The 15,144-nt window shown below is 37.1% G+C and overlaps 1 protein-coding gene across 1 annotated transcript; it reads left to right on the top strand.

Annotated features, from left to right (window-relative positions):
- The first annotated feature begins 5,956 nt into the window (after nucleotides 1–5,956).
- LOC126598846 (ABC transporter C family member 10-like) lies at nucleotides 5,957–14,191 on the top strand. The gene is made up of 13 exons (XM_050265208.1): nucleotides 5,957–6,205; nucleotides 7,828–7,988; nucleotides 8,120–10,217; nucleotides 10,305–10,625; nucleotides 10,730–10,816; nucleotides 10,966–11,553; nucleotides 11,638–11,802; nucleotides 11,909–12,203; nucleotides 12,327–12,541; nucleotides 12,626–12,931; nucleotides 13,078–13,141; nucleotides 13,248–13,487; nucleotides 13,566–14,191. Exons 3-13 carry the CDS (start codon nucleotides 8,145–8,147, stop codon nucleotides 13,694–13,696), a joined length of 4,485 nt encoding a protein of 1,494 aa, XP_050121165.1. The 5' UTR covers nucleotides 5,957–6,205; nucleotides 7,828–7,988; nucleotides 8,120–8,144; the 3' UTR covers nucleotides 13,697–14,191.
- Nucleotides 14,192–15,144: the final 953 nt, after the last annotated feature.

Raw genomic sequence — 15,144 nt, 5'->3', positions numbered from 1 at the left:
CTTTGTAATTGAGGGTTGAATGTTCAACTTCCCTAGGGAGCATACTTTGCAAAGCAAATGGCTGGAATAAGATTTTAGGTGATGCCCGTGTGATACTTTGAGGATACGACACATCATATCTCGTCCGTGGTGTCCCATTCCATCATGCCAAAGAATGAGGGTGCTCTAGAACCCAGGCATAGGGCCGGCCACATGGTGGGTCTCTACAGATCGAATGGTTGTTATGTACAACCCACTCGGGAGATGTTCCAGCTTCTCGTGAATACGCTTCTGGCCATATTTGTAAGAAATGATATAAAGAATTTTAGAACCATTCTCTTCAGTGGTTTCAACATGATATTGATTATCTCGAATATCTCTAAAACTCAGCAACGTTCTTCCGAAACGTGGAGAATAAAAGGTCTCTTTAATGGTTAATTCAATACCATTAGACAACATTAAACAGGCTTTTCTGTATCCTTCTATCAAGTTGGATGGGCCTGAGAGGGTTGCCAGAGTTGCATTTTTAGGTACTAAGTTAGTAAAATAGTGTTGTTCATGCAAGATAGTGTGCGTTGTAGCACTATTAGCCAGACAACTAACTTCCACACTAATCATACCTAGAAATAAATTCATTGAATCGGTCACATGCATAAATATAATTCCATTCATTCAATTAATTAATTGAGAAAATAATGTCCATAAAAAAAAATATATCCATAATTAAAAACAAACCAAACCAAACCAAACAATCCAAAAGCTTATGGGCAAAGCGTTGGCGCTTCTGGGTCAAATTTACTTCTTTGGGTGGGCCTCTGCTCTATTGACCTTGGGCCCATGGGTGGGCTTGCCGCCCATTTCCACATCCAGGATGGGGTTTCCGTCGGTTGTGGCTGCTAGAATTAGTAGCATGCGCTTTAGGCAAAGCGTTCGAGCCAGTAAGTCGAGCTTGATGATTTTTCATCAAAAGTTGGTTCTGCTTTTCAGTGAGAAGTAAAACAAAAATCAAATCTGAAAATTTGGTGAACTTTTGTACCCTATATTGTTACTGCAGGACAATATTGGTGGCATTGAAGGTCGAATAGGTATTCTCCAAGAGATTATGTTTGGTTAAATCCTCTTTATAGAAATTAAGCAATGATCGGATTATACAAACTTCAGACTTGTATTCATTCACAGACTTAAAGTCTTGGAAGCGTAAATGCTACCAGTCGTGTCTTGCTTTAGGCAAATAAATGCCTTTCTAGTGATCGAAATGATCGGCCAGAATGAGTCAGAGGGTACGTGGGTCCTCTTCTTTGAGGTACTCGGTCTGCAGTGCATCATAGAAGTGTATACGGATGAAGATCATGGTAGTAGCATTCTAAGCTTCGTCAACCGGGTCTTCAGTAGGTTTCTCGATGGTAGCTCGAAGACTCTTTGCGGTAAGATGGAGCTTCAAGTCTCGAACCCACTTTAGGTAGCTTTTTCAAGATACTTCCAAACCGGTGAAATCGAGTTTGTTCAAGTTCAACATGTCCCTAAAACAGAGGGTACAACAAAAATGTGGTTAGTCATATAGAAAACCATAGACATACATTGTAGAACATTAGGGTTCTATAGACATGTATTGGTTTAATTTAAGCATGAAAGCTACGGGTTTCATATGGTAAGTTTTGAATGAAAACTGCGGGTTTCAAATGCGCTAAATTTGAAACTACTGGTTCGATTTAGTTATGAACGTCTGGTTTATATATAGGGGTACCTGCAAGAACACATAATACAATATACAATAAAGTGTAGTGAATTTGTGGATTGCTTCAGGAACCCAAGTGTGAGTGCATCAGGACTACAATTCAAAGAAAAGAAATAATTTATTGAATCGTTAATTGCCAAAAAGTGGACTTCAAGCCAATAATTTTGGATTAATTGTTAGATTAATGGACTACATGTCACTTTAATTAATTCAATAGATCGTAACCATCAGGTTTGATTGTAGAAGCAAAATAATGACATTCGGGTTAATATTAGCTTGATAAGCGTTAACCAATAACGTCTCAAAAATTATAGAAGAATGGTTAAGAAGCGGGAATGCCAAACACGGGGCATTGGGTTCAAAAAAAGTAGCCCATCTTTATGGGCTAGCTACCGTGTGTAAGGCAAGGCCCTAAAGGGTATATTGGGAAGGAGGTTAGTAGCCAAGTTGCTAGTTTTAGGCAAAAAAAGGCTCAATGAGCATAAGCTAGGCACTGGGGTTGGCCTGGGATAGATGTATGTGAAGCTCAGCCAAAGGCTAGGTTTGTTTTGGGTCGTGGCAAAACAAGCCCAACAACACAGAGGTTGCGGCCGAGTGGGCTGAGTGGGGAACCCAGCAAACGAATGGGCTTACTGCAGATGGGTCGTGGAATGCGGGACAGAGCCTAGCAACTCAAAGGTTGCTGGTTTGGGCCAAAGGGTGTGAACCAGAGCCCAGCAAAGGTTGCACGCCGTGTTGGAGGTAAACCCTACCGGGCCGAGGCCTAGTGTCCGTGTGTGCGCAACAAGCCCAGAAGACTGTTGCCGTGATGGTCCATGACGTCAAACGACATTGTCCCAAGGTGGTGGCGTGGCTGTAGGCCAACCAACTTGGCTCGATGCCAGTGGCGGCACGGCATGGAGCCACGGCTCAGCCACACAAAAATCCCAGATTTTTTGTTTTTTTTGTTTTTCAAATTCTAGGGTTAAAAAAACCCTAATTGCTTCTAAATTAATTTCGATGCTTTGACTCACAAATTCCACATAGCATAATTGCGTATTGCATGAACAAATATATATATTGACAAAATATATTAACACATAGGCAATATATATAATCGAAAGGAAAATATAAATATAGGGGTTCATGCATCATGAGAAATGTTTTCATGCTTCAAAGTCGTTTCAAATATTTTAATTTATCTTAAAAGAACCTGATTGGTAGAAAATAATTGAGCATTTGATGTTGTAGAAGAAAGTCTCCTCCACGATCCTTCAGTTCCTTAGCTTCTGGCAAGAGCGTGCTGATAACGTGTTGTAGGCCTGATTTACTAAGCTGTATTTAGGGCTAGGGAGAAAGGGGGGTTGGCAGTACAGAGAGAGAAGAGAGAGATATGTGTTTGTGAGGTGTATTGTATCACCTCATTGTGCCTTTATTTATAGTAGTAGAGAAGATTAAATCTTTACCTTAATAGGATTACAACTCTAATAGAATGATATCTAACCCTAGATAATATTCCAAGATATCCTTAAATACACTACAATTTACACAATCACATTCCTAATCTAATAGGACTGCAACAACTCTATATAACTTTCCTTTTCTAACTCAAATTATCTTCCGACCATTGTGGTAAAGGTTCTTGAGAAATGCCAGTTATGAGAGGCTATCCAAGAAAAAGCAGTAAAATAAGCTCCAAGAGTGTGCTACTAGTAATATTGTTGTTGTCTTCTGAAAGTTCACTGCCACTCTTGGGAGTAGAAGCACTCTTCCACCGTCGATAAATGGTGATCAGCAAACGAACCATAGTTGTCGCAAAAGGCTTTGCAACCCTACTATTTGGCTAATGAAAGTATAGTTTCCCTTCTCCAAGAAATTAAGAAGCAAGCCTGAAGTTGTGTAGCAAGACCTTCTATCCCTCCATTTACCCGTTGTTTGTCGGATCGTAGATAATAAGTGTCTGTCTGCCATTTCACAAAGGCTCTCGTCACACTTGCTGACAACCAATGATGATGGCGGGTGGGAAAAGATAACGAAAAAAAGGTTGAAGAATAAGCCCATTCTAACTATTCTAATCTAAAGGGATGCGACGGGAAGAAATGGCATTTGGAAGTGTTGCTGGCTTAACAGCTTCTTAAACTTAAAAAAAAAAAAAACAGAAGACATTTTCATGTCTACTTCCCTACTGCCTACTGGGAACAATAATATTGAGAACCAAAACTCAAAAAATGCATGCAGTTTCTTATTTTCAATTAATTTCAATTTTCAAGCACGAGTTAAAGATTTTGAATGCAGAAATTTTGGTGACTGTTTTGGATTTTAATTTGGTTTTTAATTTGGTTTCTAGTTGGCTTCATTTGGCTGCTCGTTGGAATACGGTGATTCTTCATTCCATTGATATACAAGTTAGAAGTGTTGGAAATTTTTTAGTAGAAATATAATTATTTTTAATTAATTAATTTCGGATTTAATTTTTAATTTAACAGACTCATTTTTTCAGATGAAGTCTAAAGCAATGAAAGAACGCCACCCTTCTGAGAAGATGTCTCCTAAGAGATGCATCCCATATTCATACATATAATAGGCATAACTCAATTATATATACATCCATCAGCATGACATTTAAAACACAGAAAAATCAAATTCTTCTACAATCCCAAACCTTCTTACTGATAGAACCACAAAGAAATTTACCAGAAGTCTAGTTTTCCGGTGCTGGGATCTTAACTTAGATTGTTGAATCCTGGTGAAGTAGACGTCCGTAGAACTACAAGTACAAAGTATGGATGAAATTTTGTTTCAAGGACATTGCGGTACGCAAGCCTCGATCTTCATTTTGTATGTTTAATATTATTTCGTTTTGTTCATACTCTGTTAAATTATTTATTTGCATTTATTATTTATTAGCATATATAAATTTATCATTAATTATTGATATTTATCCAACAAGAAGTATATGAACAAAACACCTTTACACGTGAAAAATGCTGCTCCAACAATCAAAACGTAATTTGTACATAAGCCACTAGAGTAGCCTAGTGATAAAGGGTGGATAACACGATGGATAAGAGTATGCTAAGTTTAATGTTTGAAACTCATCAATGTAACAAAAAAATTAGACTTATATCAAATTTTCTCATTAAAAGGAAGGTGTACAGGAGAACACAGATGTATAATTAATCTCTTTTGAAAAAAGGTTGTTTCATTTTTATCGTTTTGATTTTGTAAGATTGTGTCATGCATGATGCATTTTGTAAGCAGGAAATCTACCCAAAAAGTTAGTTCACACTAGTAGAAAACCTGGCTTTATAGCCGCCATGCAGCCCCTAAGGTTATTTCTAATTGAAGGGGTTATGTTTAGCCCCGTCTAAATTATAGTTCTGTAAGAAATTATTTTTAATGAACAGTGTCAGACCATATTTATATACCATCTCCAATCGAAGAGAGTTATATTTTAGCCCCCCAATAATTTATTATTATAAATTTGTTCTTTAATTTTATTAGTTATTTGAATTAAACTACCATACTAAAATAAGGTTTTCAGATATATTTTGAGTGCCACTTGAAGATGTAACAATTTGAAAATTATTGAAAAAATTAAGGGAAATATTATTGGAAGAGATAAGAGAGGGGTGTGGATGAAAAAATTATTTGAGGTGAATAGAATGCGAATAATTGAAATAAAATAAGGTAAAATAGTATGGAAGGGTAAAAATGATGTGAGGAATAATGTAGAAATGTCTTAGGTATTTATAAGAAAAAAAATTAGAAATTAGAAATTTCTTTTTTTAATTTCGTCTTAAAAAAATCCAGCTAGGCTCAACTGAGAGGGCAGGCTAGCTAGCTAAAGATGTCTAGCTTGTTGGCCATATGGTTGGATTTTAGCTCGGTAGGTTCCAAGATTTTTTAGACCAGACCTCCATTAGAGATGAGTTTTATATAAAAATGGCTATCATTTGGCCTATAACCCTATAATCAACCCGATTGGAGATGACCTAATGTAAGATCAATGTAACAAAATTAGATGCATATCAAATTTTCCCATTACAAGGAAGGCGTACAAAGAGAATACAGATGTATAATCATTTCTCTTTTGAAAAAGGCTGTTTCACTTTTATTGTTTTGTTTTTTTTGTAAGATTGTGTCATGCATGATGCATTTTGTACGCAGGAAATCTACCCAAAAAATCAGTTCACAGTATCAGAAAACCTGGCTTTATAGCCACCATACAGCCACTAACATATGGCATTGTCCCTCTACCAATATTGGTTTCTATTGCTCCTTATTGCACTGCATGTGTCTTTGTGGCCTCTCTTCCACCAATAGTTGGATTGCAGACCACTGCATGTGTTTTTAAGCCAGACAGCACATCATCTTTTTACACTTAGTTATCATCAGTGCCAAAACTTGAGAAATAATTTGTGCAAACGGGCGCACAAATTAATTACAACACCATTGACAACAAATGATGTCTTCCTCTGATTTTCCTCCACCATCAGAGCCCAGTACCTTGTAAGTATTTTTGCTTTCCATATGGTTGCCGTAGTAAACGTACTTTCCGGCCTACGAGAGATATCCAAATATTAAAGTTGTCAGGGAAGGCTCCATAATCCATATGAACACCAACACAGCCTCTACTAGGTGTTAATAGCGAATTGATTTTTGAGATAAAGGATTTACAAAGATACATATTGGCGGCTGAATAACAGTGTCTGATGCCCGTTTTCTACTAGTGTCACTTTTTATGGTCATCTGCTTTTTTATATCTATTTTAATTTTCAAATGTTTTCACATTTCCCACTTAAATACAAAAAGGTAGAATTTAGGTCGTGGTGGTGTCACGTTTTAGGGTAGTATACAACGAATCCAAATATTCGCTGGATTCTCTTTGTAAGGATCTTGGAAATTTATGAATCATATCCATTTATCATAAATCGTGTGGTTAAAAATTATTTTAAATATTTTTATTTAAAATTAAATGTAAACATTACCTGATAAAAACTGACCACACGATATACGATAAATGAACATTATTTACGAATTATAGGATCCTCACCAAACCTATTGGGTATACAACAACCAAAGATGTATAAATAGACACGACTGTTGGGTTGATGCACAATCATTTAAAGGAATAAAGGGCTTGGTTGGAACAAGACTCAAGTCCGACTTATATAATACAATGACGTTTATTTGTTATAAGTTTGACACCTAGTTGTAATTTTGCACAGTTGCGTAGCCGTGGCGTGAGCGTATTTGCTTATTGTAAAAATATCTTTGTAAACAGCAAATCGCTTGTCAATAAGTTAAAAAGGGATTTCACTTTTCTGCCCAACAGTCAAAGAGTCCTTTGCATTTGTGTGTTTACAATACATGCAGCTGGTTGTTGAACAAATAAAGTATTTTAATGAAGGAAAAGGATTCTCTCCTGAGCATATGCTCAGGATCCTGCTGAGCAGGACATGAGGACCGTTGGATGAAAATTCAACAGTTACAATTATTATAACTTTAAAGGGATCCACCTTTTTATAACCGTTGGATTTTCATTCAACGGTCTTCCTGCTCAGTAGGATCCTGAGCATATGCTCAGGAGAGAATCCTTTTCCTTTAATGAATGCCACATTTACAGCAAGGAATCTATACTATTATTAAGAAAATCCTTCTTGTCAACTTTTTTTTTTTTCTATTTTACCTTCATTTTTTATACATAGTATTTATAAAAAAGAGGGCAAAATAGTAATTTTGTACATTTTGACAAAATGACAATCATATGTTTATTTTTCCAATTTTACCCTCACTTTTCATACACAATATTTACATAACAAGGACAAAACAGTAATTATGTAATATTAAAAAAAATAAACACTTATTAAGAGAAATTGTTCGCACATAAAGTGTGTGCTCTCTGCTAGTATGTATAAAGAAAAAGGCATGGAAATATGACAAGCATTATTAATCCAATTTTACCCTCACTTATGATACACAATATTTACATAAGGAAGACAAAACAGTAATTATGTAATATTAAAAATAAATATACACTTATTAAGAGAAATTGTTCACACACAAAGTGCTCTCTGCTAGTATATATAATTGTAAGAAATGAGCTGCTCTCACTGATCTTATACTTACAGGTTCAAGGTGATGAATCAAGGGCTCATCTGTCATTGACTTCTAAAGACTTGATGACACCCATACTTACTTGAAGAGCAAGTTATACACTACGAGGGATGACTTACTAGTGAGACAATACCGAGATTTTCTGGGTTGCTTCCAAAAATTCGAGTCCACTCATGTGAGTTGTGCACAGCACTGCAAATTTCTTGTTTTTGCACTGCAAAAATTATCCTCTCATTTAGTTTCAGAGTTTCAGTGTCATATTACTATAGGTCTGCTTAATACTAAAATGCCTACGTAATTGTGCAGATTTTCAACATCCTTGAGACACAACATGGGGGAGGGTTTCTGGATCTTATTCTGCAGCAGTTCCAACTGTTCCACTGAGTCCAGAACTGAATGCACTTCCGGCTTTTTATCCTTCATCGATCCAGATTCGTGTCTCAACAATATTTTTATCATAGCAGTTGATATCTTGCTCCTATTTATCTTGTTATGTTTCTTCATATATAGAATATCAGCAAAGAAGATTACAGCACCATCAGACTCTCACACCTTCTATTCACTGTCAATTGTCTCGGCCAGCCTTAATCCGGGTTTGGCTTTGGCCTACTTGGGGTTTGGGATATGGAAAATCGTTGACAAAGTTAATACCAGTCAGACAGTTTTACCTCTCCATGGATGGCTAGTCTTGTTCTTTCAAGGGTTCACATGGTTGCTTCTGAGTTTAACCATAACCCTAAAGAAGCCACACTTTCCACATATTATGATAACGAAAGCTTTTTCGATTCTTGCCTTCTTGCTTGCAGCTTTTGTTTGCAGTTCATCAATTTGGGAAGCTGTCGTGGATGAGGCAGTAACCGTTAATGTTGTTTTAAACATTTTATATTTCCCCGGGTCAATACTCTTGCTCTTTAGTGCATTTCAGGGAAGCAATATATTTGCAAAAGGTGATCTAGAACTGCATGATGATGCTTTCTACACACCTTTGCAAGGGGAGGAATCGGATGTCAGAGATCAAATCTGCTCAAATGACAACGTCACCCCTTTTGCAAAAGCCAGGTTATTTAGTATATTGTCATTTTGGTGGTTGAATCCATTGATGAAGAAAGGCAAGAAAAAGCTTCTTCAGAATGAAGATATTCCACAACTGCGACAAGCTGATCAAGCGCAAACGTGGTACTTAATATTTACGGAGCAGTTGATCAAAAGAAAGAAAAGAGATTCATCTGATAACCCTTCCGTTTTGTACATTATTTTCTTCTGCCAGAGGAAAGCTATTTTGGTGTCGGGGCTCTTTGCACTGATCAAGATTCTAACCCTGAGTAGTGGTCCATTGTTTCTTATGGCCTTCATTAATGTTGTTGAAGGTAATGCAGCTTTTAAATATGAGGGTTATGTGCTAACTCTAGGTCTCTTCATCGTGAAAATCTTGGAGTCACTGTCGGAGAGGCAATGGCACTTTAGAACTAGATTGATTGGGCTCCAAGTAAGATCAGTGGTTACTGCAGCAATATATCGGAAGCAACTACGACTCTCAAATTCGGCCAAGATGACTTACTCTCCTGGTGAGATAGTGAATTATGTAACGGTGGATGCTTACAAAATTGGCGATTTTCCATTCTGGTTTCATCAGTTATGGTCCACAAGCCTTCAGCTGTGTCTTTCATTACTTATTGTTTACTTTTCTGTCGGGCTGGCAACCGTTGCAGCTCTAACTGTACTTATATTGACTGTGGTGGCAAGCTGTCCCTTAACGAAGTTGCAGCACAAGTACCAAAAAAAGCTCATGGCAGCACAAAATAGGAGGCTCAAGGCTATTACCGAAGCACTTACGAATATGAAGATCTTGAAGCTGTATTCTTGGGAGACAAATTTCAAGAAGGTTATTGAAGGGTTAAGAACAGAAGAAATGAAATGGTTAACTCAAGTATTGAGACAAAAGGGGTATTATACAGTTTTGTTTTGGTCATCTCCTATTTTGGTCGCTGCAGTTACTTTCTGGACATGCTACTTCCTTGGATTTACACTCTCATCTGTTAATGTTTTTACTTTTCTAGCAACGATGCGTATTGTTCAGGAGCCCATTAGGGTGATCCCAGATGTTTTTGGAGCATTTATTGAAGCAAAAATTTCATTATCTCGGATTGTGAAGTTTCTTGATGAACCGGAGTTGGAGAACAGACATACAAGGAAATACAGCAATGGAAGAGTGGTTGAGCATTCCATTTACATTATATCCTCCGAAATTTCATGGGATAGGTCTAGTTATACTAGGCCTACATTAAGGAACATAAATTTGGTGGTTGAACCCGGAGACAAAGTAGCAATTTGTGGAGAGGTTGGCTCCGGTAAATCAACCATTTTAGCTGCAATTCTTGGAGAAGTTCCACGCATCAATGGCACTGTAAGCAATCGATTCACTTGGAAGTATTGTTTCAATTATTATGGATGGTAAAGCCTTACTATAGCTTCTGACTGCCTAATTTTACAGGTTCAAGTATATGGGAAGATAGCATATGTTTCTCAGTCTGCATGGATCCAAACAGGAACTCTACAGGAAAATATTCTTTTTGGATCCACCATGGATCACATTAGATACCAACAAACGCTTGAGAAGTGTTCCCTAGTAAAGGATCTTGAAATGCTTTCGTTTGGTGATCTAACTCAGATAGGAGAGAGAGGTGTCAATCTAAGTGGTGGGCAGAAGCAGCGCATTCAACTTGCACGTGCACTCTATCAAAATGCTGATGTCTACCTCTTGGATGACCCTTTCAGTGCAGTTGACGCTCATACTGCGACCAGCCTATTCAATGTAGTAATTCTTTATTTATTTGCCTCTCAAACTAGTAATGAATGAAGGTATTGCCATTTTTCTTTTCTCTCTGTCCTGTGAAACATAATGTGATAATTTTCCAGGAATATGTCATGGGAGCGCTTGCTGAGAAGACTGTTTTGCTAGTGACACACCAAGTTGACTTCCTTCCAGCATTTAATTCGATATTGGTATTTATTAATTTGAATACTGTTAATATCTCCATTGTTTATATTTTTTCATGGTTTACTGATCATTCTTCTTATTGCGTTCAATAATCTGGTACTTAAGTCTCGTATATCAAGCAAGAACATCATGTAATATGTATTTTACTTCACAGTTGATGAATTCAGGGCAAATTTTAAGAGCAGCTCCTTACGAAGAGTTGCTAGCGTCTTGTCCAGAGTTCCAAGACCTCATCAATGCACACGATGACACTGCTGTTTCTGAGACGCAAGTTGAACATGCTTCTACCGGAAAACATAAATTAGCCACGGAGGAGATTGAGAAAGTTAACACTGAGTTACCTCTAAGGGAATCTTCAGGAGACCAATTGATTAAGCAAGAAGAGAGAGAAACAGGAGACACTGGTTTTAAGCCATACATCCAGTATTTGAAGCCGAGCAAGGGATTTTTGTACTTCTCTGTGTGCATCCTTCTCTACTCAATGTTCATAGTTGGGCAACTAATTCAATATTATTGGTTGGCTTCGAAACTTCAGGATTCAAGCATGTCAAGAGTAAAACTCTTCACTGTTTATTCTGTGATCATGTGTATCATGGCACTTGCTTTGTTCATTCGATCTTTCTTTATAGTCTACTTAGGATGCGGGGCATCAAGATCCATTTTTGAAACCCTATTGAACTCTCTTTTCCGAGCACCAATACTGTTTTATGACTCAACACCCGTGGGAAGGATACTTAGTCGGGTAAGATTCAAAAAAACAGATTTGAAATGATATTCTTTACAGTAAGCTAATGGAACTAACATTTGGATTGGCTATTTTGTTTAGGTATCTACTGATATGAATATCATTGACCTTGAAGTGGCTTTCAAGTTTATCATTGCGGTTGGGGGAACTTTGAACACATATAGCATATTTTTAGTATTGGTTTTTCGTACTTGGCCAGTCGTGTTTCTGATTATTCCCACAATTTGTGTTACTATAGTCTTACAGGTACTTAAGAGAAACACTCTTGTTTAGTCCTTCAATAATTTCCTTACCTTTGATTTGCCTTCTCTAAACAAAGAATGTGCTATTTGATTTTCTTTTCTACAAACAGAATTACTACTTTGCTTCGGCAAAAGAGTTGATACGAATGAATGGTACAACCAAGTCTGCCCTTGTAAGCCACCTTGCCGAATCTAATGCTGGAGCCCTGACTATCAGAGCGTTTGGAGAGGAGGATCGGTTCCTCTCAAAAACGTTGGAGCTTATTGATGCAAATGCTAGCATGGACTTCAATAGTTTTTCTGCAAATGAGTGGTTGAGAGGACGTCTTGAGTTGGTATGCGCTATTGTTCTCTCAGCCTCAGCATTTGCCATTACTTTGATTCGATTCAAGGCTTCTTCGTCTGGTTAGTAAACACTAGCTTCCACCATCAGATTTGACCTCATAACTTTACAAAATTCAGTTTGCCATCGTTTGCATTTCATGTGCCCTAGCCCCTAATAAACCATTTTTCTTAATTGTTTCACAGGATTTGTTGGCATGACGCTATCCTATGGTCTCTCATTGAATGTATATGTCGTACATGCTGTCCAATATCAGTGCATGCTTGCAAATGCAATCATTTCTGTGGAAAGGGTAGAACAATACATGCATATTCCTAGTGAAGCTCCAGAAATAATAGAAGACAATCGACCTGTGCACAATTGGCCTACTGTTGGTAAAGTGGAAGTATGCGATTTAAAGGTTTGTGTTACAAAAGAAATAATGTTGAACTGCAAGAACAATGAGACTTGTATATGACTGTGACATAGACTCAAACTTGTGCAGGTAAGGTACAGGCCAAATGCTCCGCTAGTTCTTCATGGGATAGATTGCACAATTGAAGGAGGGGACAAAATTGGGATTGTTGGCCGGACTGGAAGTGGAAAGACAACTCTTATCAGTGTTCTGTTTCGTCTGGTAGAGCCTACAGAAGGAAAGGTTATTGTAGATGACTATGACATTTGTACAATTGGACTTCATGATTTAAGATCACGCCTCGGGATCATCCCACAAGATCCGACATTATTCAGTGGGTCTGTGAGATTCAATCTAGACCCCTTATCTAAGCATACTGATAACCAAATATGGGAGGTAAGTTTTTTTTCTTATGTGATGATTGATATCACTTGTTGAAATTACGTCTGGCAGTAAAATTCGACATTTCAGAACAACCATTTGATACACTGTAACCTTCCTTTTGCCTAACTTCATTTATCTTCCATCTCAATGCGTAAAAGGTTCTTGACAAATGTCAGTTGCGAGAAGCCATTCAACAAAAAGAAGACGGCCTGGATTCTTTAGGTAAGAAACTATTTCTTGCAGGAGTGCTTTTCGGTGTCAATGAATCAAACAATATTATTATCTGAAAGTGTATAAATGAAGAAGTAAATAAAAACATGGACTGCAGTTGTACAAGATGGAGCAAACTGGAGCATGGGGCAGCGACAACTGTTCTGTTTGGGACGTGCCTTGTTGAAGAGGAGCCGGATACTGGTGCTCGATGAAGCCACTGCATCAATGGACAATACAACGGACTCTATTCTGCAGAAAACTATAAGAACAGAATTTGCAGACTGCACCGTAATAACCGTGGCTCATAGGATCCCAACCGTGATGGACTGTACGAAAGTGCTTGCTATTAGTGATGGTAAGCAATGCTTTTGCTACGAATCTCTTACTTATGTTGTTTTACTTGTTAATTGATTGGCGAAATGTACAATGACAGGGAGACTGGTGGAGTATGATGAGCCAACGGAGCTGATGAAGAACGAGGGCTCGCTTTTTGGGCAGCTAGTCAAGGAATATTGGTCTCGTGCTGCGAATGCCGGCATCCACTCAGAAGACAGAATCAATTAAATCGAAAAATCAAAATTTTGATGAACAACATAACTTCAAAATGTGGATCCCTCGACTCCGAAACAACCGACAATATCAAAGGAGATTCAGTATTATCAGCATGCCTAAAATAAAAAGAATCAGGAAAGGTATAGGGTTGGGATATCTTGGAAGCAAGGTATCATTATGTACGACTTCCTAGTTTGGTTTGGATTCAGTTTTAGGTGATTTCGTGTCAAATACACAGCATCCATTAGTATAAACAGATGGCTTTGGGAGAGGTTTTGCATGAGAGTTTGAAGGGCATAAGTTTGTATAGTTGAGAGCACTTTGAGTTTGGGAGTTATCTTGTATTCATTTGAATGTTATAAAGCTTTTGTTGTTAGAGAGGTATTCTTATATTAGAGGAACTCTAAATTTGTGTGTTGTGTATTTGTTTATTGCTTGATTGTTTGGTTTATTTACCACAAGTGGTATCAGGAGCTTCATTATTTGGACAGCTAGTCAAGGAATACGTAGAGATGGGCAAAATACCACAGGTATGGGTAACCGCAGTAACCCAACCATTTAAAACAACTCACGATTACGGTTGGGTATATCTGTGAAATTTAAATGAGTAGTGAGGTTATAAATGAGTACTCATTTACTGTTTATTTTTAATATATGTAAAATAAAAAATAAAAAAACTAAAAACTAAAAACCTTAAATTGTCGACCTCACCTCGCTGCCATCATATCGTGTGTGTGTTTTTATATATCTTCAATTATTTACTATACGTCTTGGTTTTTCTTCCAAGATATATAATTTGGATGATCTATATTCCATGCTCCAAAAGAACTTGGAAACAAGTTAAATTACTTGCTGCAATTGGTATTAGCTGCATTGTAAGCAATCATCACAATAATCATGATAATTATCATTAATCTGGTGTATGCCTATTTAACTGAATAATATAAAGGACAAAGAGAGAGGGGGTGCGGCACGGCAAAGAGAGAAAGGGTGCGGCACGGCAAAAAGAAAAGAGACGTGTGATTGTGAGCTTTATCTTATTTTATCCTATTGCGCATTTATTTATAATAGTATAAAGGTAAATTCCATACTCTAATTACAACTATAATAGAATAACATTGAATCTCACAAGCATATTCCAAGATATAATAGGATTTACACGATCATATTCCTAAACAATTAGGAACTGCAAAATAAACACCAAAGTCTCATCTCTTTATCTTATTCAACTTTAGAAGTTGAATAAAAATATTTGAAAAAGGGGTAAATGGGTAAAAAAAAGTTAAACAAGTTTAAAAACGGATAAACAGGTATACGATTACGGTTAAATGGGTACGCATTTATGGGTATGGTTAACCGTTTATAAACAGTTATGGGTATAAGTATGAGTATAACCGTTTAGACAATTATCTAAGAGGTAAATGATTATACGAATAAAAGCATTAACGGTTAAGAGTAAA

Source organism: Malus sylvestris, chromosome 14 (genome assembly GCF_916048215.2).
Source record: "Malus sylvestris chromosome 14, drMalSylv7.2, whole genome shotgun sequence".
NCBI classification, from domain to species: Eukaryota; Viridiplantae; Streptophyta; class Magnoliopsida; order Rosales; family Rosaceae; genus Malus; species Malus sylvestris.
The sequence above is the reverse complement of the archived record's forward strand: the minus strand, read 5'-3'. Positions and strand labels throughout refer to the sequence as shown.

Excerpts from the sequence above, each read along its gene's own strand:
- LOC126598846 (XM_050265208.1), top strand. The coding sequence starts at position 8,145 with ATGGGGGAGGGTTTCTGGATCTTATTCTGCAGCAGTTCCAACTGTTCC. Across the intron at positions 10,626-10,729 it reads CTGCGACCAGCCTATTCAAT|GAATATGTCATGGGAGCGCT; the intron begins GTAGTAATTCTT and ends ATAATTTTCCAG. Across the intron at positions 11,803-11,908 it reads GTGTTACTATAGTCTTACAG|AATTACTACTTTGCTTCGGC; the intron begins GTACTTAAGAGA and ends TTCTACAAACAG.